Genomic DNA, 8,196 nt, shown 5'->3' on the forward strand with positions numbered 1-8,196 from the left:
GCAGCTTCAATCTCCTAGGCTCAAGCAATCCTCCCATCTCAACCTTCTGAGTAGCTGGGACAGGTGCATGCCACCACGTCTCGCTAATTTTTGTATTTTTTTGTAGAGATGTGGTTTCACCATGTTGACCAGGCTGGTCTTGAACTTCTGACCTCAAGCCATCCTCCCGCCTCTGCCTCCCAAAGTACTGGGATTACAAGCATGAGTCACCGTGCCTGGTTCAATCGGATTTTTTATTTTTTTCTTTTTTTTTGAGACGGAGTCTCGCTCTGTAGCCCAGGCTGCAGTCAGTGGTATGATCTGCTTATTGCAAACTTCACCTCCTGGGTTCAAGCAATTCTCCCACCTCAGCCTCCCAAGTAGCTGGAATTACAGGCATGCACCACCACACCCAACTAATTTTTGTATTTTTAGTAGAGACAGGGTTTCACCAGGTTGGTCAGGCTGGTCTTGAACTCCTGACCTCAAGTGATCCGCCCACCTCACCCTCCCAAAGTGCTGGGATTACCGGCATGAGCCACCACGCCCAGGTCAACATGATTTTTTACTGAACCTAGAGGATATCAAAATCTTCCCACACTCCCCCTCACAACCAAGGTCTTAGGATGGCCAAATAATTTACTGGAATTTACTTAGCAATTTCCTTAATTGTAGGACCGTGGGACTTCTCCAGTAATTTCTAGTGTCCTAGGTAACACTGTAAGCTAGATTTCTTCTCCTTAGTCCTTCCCTCCCCCCCTTTCTTACCCACCACCCCACTTAAGTATTTATTGAGCACCTACTATGTGCCTAGCAGTGCTCTAGGCACAGGGATACAGTAATGAGCAAAACAGACACAGCCCTGCTCCATATGAAGCCCACAACCCGGCAGAAAGGATTACACAGCCATTAAACAAATAATGCCAACACTTATTTCATTATAGTGCTGAAAAGTGGCATGGAGGGAAAAGAGGAGATGTTGTAAAATCACAGGACAGGTGGAGGCAGGAGGGTGCGCTCTCCCTCCCATCCACCTCCTCATCCCTGCCCTCCCACTTGGCCACAGGACCTAACAGTATCCTCTTATTTACCGAGAGGTAGCTTAAGTCTGTCGACAGCGCCATTCACAGCCTATGACCCAGAACTCTCCTTGAGGTCAAAGGGAGGCATGCAAGTTTGGTCCTGAGCCCTCCCCCTCACTGTGTCCCCACAGCCTGTCCCAGAACAACATCACTGACCTGGGTGCCTACAAACTCGCCGAGGCCCTGCCTTCACTCGCTGCATCCCTGCTCAGGCTAAGGTGAGTGGGGCCCCGGCTACTGGTCAGGTGCTGAGCTGGCGGGCTGCAGAGTGCAGGGAACCCATACCGTGCTGGCTGCAGGGGACACTGAGACCCTAGAAGCAATCACCACAGCCCTGAACAAAAGGATTAGCAGGACCTGGGGAAAGAAACTCTGGGCAAGTCACTTATTCATTCCTAGCCCCTGTTTTCTTACCTGGAAAATGGGAACCATCCTAATGGTCTATGTAAGCACTTGTCACAATGCCAGGTTGTGTTGTGCAATAAATATTGGTCCTTTTCCCCCAGGGATGGCGGGACCAGGCTTTTTCTGGAACCTAGGGGTGGTGGCTTCTGGAAGGCTAACCACGCACGGCAGCTTTTGCCGGCCTTATCACTTACATGCCGGTCACTGTTTCACTGCCACCTTCTGGTAGGCCTTGGCATAGCACCTCCTGCTTTTGAGTGACTTCCAGCCAGGCCCTGGTGTGGTCCCAGAGATAATCAGAGGACTGAGCTTGGACCAGAGCCTCAGTCATCCAACTCAGCATTACCAGCTCTTCTCACTCGACAGACTGGGAGAAACTGCTCTCCTCTTTGCCAGAGCTCTTCACTTACTGCGGACAGCCAGAGTCAGATTCCCAGGAAAGATGGCATTTGGTCCCTTATTATTTATTTATTTTTAATTTTTTTAATTTTTGTTTTTGAGATGGAGTCTCGCTCTGTCACCCAGGCTGGAGTGAAGTGGTGTGATCTCAGCTCACTGCAACTTCTGCCCCCCAGGTTCAAGTGATTCTCCTGCCTCATTGTTCCGAGTAGCTGGGATTATAGGCACCCACCACCACGTCCAGCTAGTTTTTATATTTTTAGTAGAGACGGGGTTTCGCCATGTTGGCCAGGCTGGTCTCAAGCTCCTGATCTCAGGTGATCCACCCGCCTCGGCCTCCCAAAGTGAGTACTAGGATTACAGGCGTGAGCCACCATGCCCGGCCACCTTTATTTATTTATTTATTTATTTATTTATTTGGAGATGGGGTCTCACCCAGGCTGTAGTGCAGGGGTGCAATGATGGCTCACTACAGCCTCGACTACCTGGACTCAAGCGAACCACCCACCTCAGCCTCCCAAGTAACTGGGTCCTGTACCCTCCTGAGACTTATTAATTTCTTCCCAGCACTATCACTGTTTTACAATATTTTATTTATGTAGGTGCTTACTTCTTGCTATGCAAAGAAACTCAAAAGCAAAAATAGAATCTGTCTGGTTCATAGTTGTGCTAAAAACTAGAGATACAAATATGAACTAGAGAGATGTCGTTCTTGCTTTTGAGTTTCTTTGCATAGTAGGAATTAGGCACATACATAAATAAAATATTGTAAAACAGTGATTCACGCTGGGAAGGAAACTAACAAGCCCCAGGAGGGTACAGGACTTCTGGGGAGATGATTCTTCTGTGGGAAGCTCTAGGGGAAAAGGACTCTAGGAAGAAAGAAGAGCAGGTGCAAAGGCCCTAAGTGGGAAAAGGGGCTGGGTTTTGAGGGTCAGAAGGGCCGCTGTGGCTGTGTGTAGTGAATGAGGGACAGAGGCTGGGCAATGGTGGAGGTAGGCAAGGTCAGGGGGATCCAGATCACACAGGGAGGCCCTTGTGGGTCACAAGAGGTATTTGCAGTTTTTTCAGTGTGAATGGAAAAGTAGGTGGGCTCGGGAAGGTGACACTTGATCTGATTTACACTTTCTTTTCTTTTTGAGACCAAGTCTCACTTTATCACCCAGGCTAAGGTGCATTGGCATGATCTCAGCTCACTGCAAGCACTGCCTCCTGGGTTCAAGTGATTCTCATGCCTCAGCCTCCCAAGTAGCTGGGATTACAGACGCCCTCCACCACACCAGGCTATTTTTGTGTTTTCAGGAGAGACAGGGTTTCGCCATGTGGCCGAGACTGGTCTTGAAATCCTGCGCCCAAGTGATCCACCCACCTCAGCCTTCCAAAGTGCTGGGATTACGGGTGTGAGCCACCATGCCCAGCCTGATTTACCCTTTAAGAAACATCATATTTCATGGAATCTAAGATGCCATCCATTGTAAGACCCCAATATAAGGCCAAAATGCAAACTGTGACACGCTATTGGTTATAAGACACATCCTGATCTCAGTGATATTCAAATGGTGACATGTATGTCTCGGCATCGATGAAATATGGTCAGATTACTCTCCCTGTGGGGTGGAGGAAGGGTCTCCAGCGTTCACAGATTGCAAAACCCCCATCTAGTTTCTGCACTGGTACCGGCCGACCTGTGATATGAGTTTATTTAGCCTGAATCCACTTGGCAGCAGTGTAAACCTGCTGCTTTCATTTTTTTTCTTTTTTTTCGAGACAGTTTTGTTATTGCCAAGGCTGGAGTGCAATCTCAGTTCACTGCAACTCTGCCTCCAGGGTTCAAGCAATTCTCCTGCCTCAGCCTCCCGAGTAGCTGGGATTATAGGCATGTGCCATCACACCCGGCTAATTTTGTATTTTTAGTAGAGACGGGGTTTCACCATGTTGGTCAGGCTGGTCTCAAACTCCTGACCTTAGGTGATCCACCTGCCTCGGCCTCCCAAAGTGTTAGGATTATAGGCGTGAGCCACTGCACCTGCTGCTTTTATATGCAGCCCTGCAAGGGAGCTCTAAGGCTGAATCACGGCAAAGTCATGGCCCTGAAATCATACTCACAGCAGCACCTGGCCTGTTAAAAGGCTGCTTGGTGTCGAGTAAACAGCCGAAGTTGGCATCAGTGACACTCATCATGCTATTTTCACTGCTACTAATGCTGGTTGTGAATACACCGCAGAAACTGGAGCTGGCCCAGTGACTGGCTTTTTCTCTTCCTGCCCCCAGTGCTGGTCACGCCCTCTATGTTAACTCATGTGACCCTCAACCAATGTTCCCGTGAGATAGTCAGAACCATAGCTAACATTTAGTTCATTCTAGGCACCAAGGCATATTCTAAATGTTATACCAGCATTGATTCATTTACTCCTCCCCACAATGACTCTATCATGCCCATTTTACAGATGGGCAAACTGAGTCTCAGAAGAGTTGAGTAGCTTGCCCAAGGTCACATAGGCAGTAAGAGGCACAGCTGGGATTTGAACTTGGGAAGTTGTTCTCCTGAGAGTTTCCACACAGTAAGGCAAGAAATGACTTCCTTTTAGTCCTGCTGTTTTCCTGGGCTCACTGTTTGACCACAGAGAAGTGGTCTCAACTCTCTCGGTCTCGGTTTGCCTGTCTTTAAAATGGGGCAATAATCCCAGTAGGTGTTGACTCCCATGGGGCTGACCTCCAGGCTGCAGGGGACACCAAGACCCTAGAAGCAATCACCACAGCCCTGAACAAGAGGACTAGTGGGACCTGGGGAAAGAAACTCTGAGCAAGTCACTTATTCATTCCTAGCCTCTATTTTCATATCTGGAAAATGGGAACCATCCCAATGGTCTATGTAAGCACTTGGCACAATGCCACGCTCTGTTGTGCAATAAATATTGGTTCCTTCCCCCAGGGATGGTGGGACCAGGCTTTTTCTGGAATCTAGGGGTGCTGGCTTCTGGAAGGCTGACCATGCACGGGCCTCCAATCCCTCCCCCTGGCCTCTGTTTCCGACAGCTTGTACAATAACTGCATCTGCGACGTGGGAGCCGAGAGCCTGGCTCGTGTGCTTCCGGACATGGTGTCCCTCCGGGTGATGGAGTGAGTGTGGGAGTCTGGGCGATGGGTGGCTCAGCCCGGGGTGGGAGACACTGAGGGTCTCTCTCTGGTGTCCTGGAGGAGCTGGATGTGGGGGTGGCCTTGGTCTGGAGCTGGGGAGTCCCAAGGGCCAAGCCCCAAGGTGAGTTTCTCTTGCCAGCGTCCAGTACAACAAGTTCACGGCTGCCGGGGCCCAGCAGCTCGCTGCCAGCCTTCGGAGGTGTCCTCATGTGGAGACGCTGGCGTAAGTCCAGGCAACCCTGGTGGGTGGAGAACAACTCACTCCCCAGGCGTGTGGCCCAGTGTGACCCCAGAGCTCAAATCATGCTCTTCCCTTCACCAATCTGCAACCCTGGGTGAGCAGACACTTCCCCCTCTGGCCTCAGCTTCTTCATCTGTAAAGTGGGGATGGTAATAATATCCACCCAAGAGGTTTTGTGAGGCTTAAACTAATCAAGCCCTATAAAGCTCTTATAACAACAGTAGCTGGCACACAAAAATGCTCAATAAATGCTATCTTAGGCTGAACCATATGAAATTGCTGACATCCACCCATTTTTGACCTGTAAAATTGGCAATTTCATATGGTTCAAGTTTATATTTTATTAAGTCACCATGATGTCCAATACTGGTTACTTTATATTCTTTCAAAGCACTTTTATCTCCACAATCACTCACCTCTTCTGAGACGCACAGGGTGGGTCTTACAAGACCCATCTCACAGATGAGGAAAATAAAGCACAGAGCAGTTAACTAACCTTTCTGGGGTCACACAGCAAGTCAGCTGCAGAACCATAAAGGTATCTCGGGCCTCCTAGGCTTCTCCTTTTCCCCATGACCCACAGCGGTCGGTATCTTGCCAGGGGAAAAGTCCCCAAGGTTCTAGGCTGGGTGGAAGGAGGGATTTGGGGGCAGCTGTCATTGGGGCCCCAGGCCGCCCTCTCTCCTCTAACTTGGCCCTGTGTCCCATCCCCGCTTGCAGGATGTGGACGCCCACCATCCCATTCAGTGTCCAGGAACACCTGCAACAACAGGATTCACGGATCAGCCTGAGATGATCCCAGCTGTGCTCTGGACAGGGTAACCAGGGTGGGCTTGGGAGGGGAGAGCCGCAGTGGGTTGGGGGCAGTGTCCTTGGGAAGGTGGCATTAATAAAATGTGGGCGGGACACAGGTGGGGCTGGGCCACCACCCTTGGACGCATGCGTCATCAGAGACGTTCCCCCCATCTCCAGCCTGGGCTCGGTGGAGCTGTCCTCCAGGCTTTGCGAGCTTGGTCCCTGTGGTCAGGCTTAGAGACCAGAGGACAGGAAAGTTGGCCATCCACATCCCACAGCCTCAGCGCTTGGAAGAGCTTCCTTTGGGGACTCCACGCCTTCCCAGCTGCTGTTTTGGCTTGGTGGCTGCCCTGATGCTCTGGGTTTGTCTCAGATGAACTTGCTTGACAAGTCTCCTGCCCCTCACTATGAAGATCGCTGTCCCCCAGCCCTGTGCTCCCCGCACTGTGCTGCATTCCCACTGCCCCTCCCATCCCCCCATCTCGATAGCACCCTTCCCAGGTGTCAAGCTGCCCCTCCTAGAGTGTCCTGGCTAAACCCCCTCTCCTGGCTCCTCCCTCTACAGCCTGTTCTCTGAGGACACTAACCACGCTGGACCTTGAACTAGGTACTTGTGGACACAGCTCTTCTCCAGGCTGTATCCCCTGAGCCTCAGCATCCTGGCACCTGGCCCCTGCTGGTTCAGGGTTGGCCCCTGCCTGGCTGTGGAATGAACCACGTCTTGCTCTGCTAACAGACACAGGCCCAGCTCCAGGTTCCTTTAGCGCCCAGTTGGGTGGATGCCTGGTGGCAGCTGCGGTCCACCCAGGAGCCCTGAGGCCTTCTCTGAAGGACATTGCGGACAGCCACGGCCAGGCCAGAGCGAGTGACAGAGGCAGCCCCATTCTGCCTGCCCAGTCCCCTGCCACGCTGGGGAGAAAGTACTTCTTTTTTTTTTATTTTTAGACAGAGTCTCACTGTTACCCAGGCTGGAATGCAGTGGTGCGATGTGGGCTCACCGCAACCTCCGCCTCTTGGGTTCAAGCGATTCTCCTGCTTCAGCCTCCCGAGTAGCTGGGACTACAGGCACCCACCATCACGTCTGGCTAATTTTTTAATTTTTAGTAGAGACAGGGTTTTGCCATGTTGGCCAGGCTGGTCTCAAACTCTTGAACTCAGGTGATCCGCCCACCTCAGCCTCCCAAAGTGGTGGGATTACAGGCGTGAGCCACGGCACCCGGCCACAGAGAAAGTACTTCTCCAGCCTGCTCTCCGACCAGATACCTTGACAGGGCACACCGGGCACTCAGAAGACACTGATGGGCAACTCCCAGCCTGCTAATTCCCCAGATTACAACAGGCTGGGCTTCTGTGGCAGCTGCTTTTGTCTGTGGGACTCAATGCACTGACTTTGTTGGCCAAGGCCAAAGCTAGGCCTGGCCAGATGCACTGGCCCTCAGCAGGGAAACAGCTAATGGGACACTAATGGGGCGGTGAGAGGGGAACAGACTGGAAGCACAACTTCATTTCCTGTGTCTTTTTTCACTACATTATAAATGTCTCTTTAACGTCACAGGCAGGTCCAGGGTTTGAGTTCATACCCTGTTACCATTTTGGGGTACCCACTGCTCTGGTTATCTAATATGTAACAAGCCACCCCAAATCATAGTGGCTTAAAACAACACTCACATTTATTCTGCTCACATATCTGTCATTTGAGCAAGGCTCAGCGGGGACAGCTCCTTCTGTCCTACTCTGTGTCAGGTGGGGCAGCTTGAGGGTTGGGCTGTGGTCACCTGAAGACTCGTTCTCCTGTATGTCTGCAAGGCAATGCTGGCTGTTGGCTGGGGGCCTCGGTTCCACTAAGGAATAGTTGGCTGGGACCCCTCCATGTGGGCTAGTTGGGCTTCCTCATAGCATGGTGGCTAGGTTGGACGGTGTCCCAAAAAGAGAGAGAAAAAGAGAGAGAGGAGGGGATAGAGAGAGACCACTTTTCATAACCTAGCCCGAGAAGTCACACAGTATTACTTCTGCCACACATATATATATATATGAGGCAGGGTCTTGCTCTGTCGCCCAGTCTGGAATGCAGTGGTATGATCACGGCTCACTGCAGCCTCAACATCCTGGGCTCAAGTGATCCTCCCACCTCAGCCTCCCGAATGGCTGGGAATATAG

The 8,196-nt window shown here is 51.3% G+C and overlaps 1 protein-coding gene across 15 annotated transcripts in view; it reads left to right on the plus strand.

The window, feature by feature from the left end:
- The window catches only part of CIITA (class II major histocompatibility complex transactivator), a 63,275-nt gene that overhangs the window by 41,013 nt on the left and 14,066 nt on the right, over positions 1-8,196 (plus strand). For 10 of the 15 annotated variants that reach the window (XM_054453005.2, XM_054453012.2, XM_054453006.2 and 7 more), the window contains 5 exons: positions 1,193-1,279; positions 4,902-4,985; positions 5,143-5,226; positions 5,965-6,062; positions 6,605-7,591. In XM_054453005.2, the coding sequence (XP_054308980.1) occupies positions 1,193-1,279; positions 4,902-4,985; positions 5,143-5,226; positions 5,965-6,040 (331 nt within the window). In that variant the 3' untranslated portion in view covers positions 6,041-6,062; positions 6,605-7,591. Of the gene's footprint in view, positions 1-1,192; positions 1,280-4,901; positions 4,986-5,142; positions 5,227-5,964; positions 6,063-6,604; positions 7,592-8,196 lie in introns of those variants that run through there. The other 5 variants (XM_054453001.2, XM_063653994.1, XM_063653993.1 and 2 more) reach the window with 2 other exon arrangements.

This window comes from Pongo pygmaeus, chromosome 18, assembly GCF_028885625.2.
Source record: "Pongo pygmaeus isolate AG05252 chromosome 18, NHGRI_mPonPyg2-v2.0_pri, whole genome shotgun sequence".
NCBI lineage: Eukaryota > Metazoa > Chordata > Mammalia > Primates > Hominidae > Pongo > Pongo pygmaeus.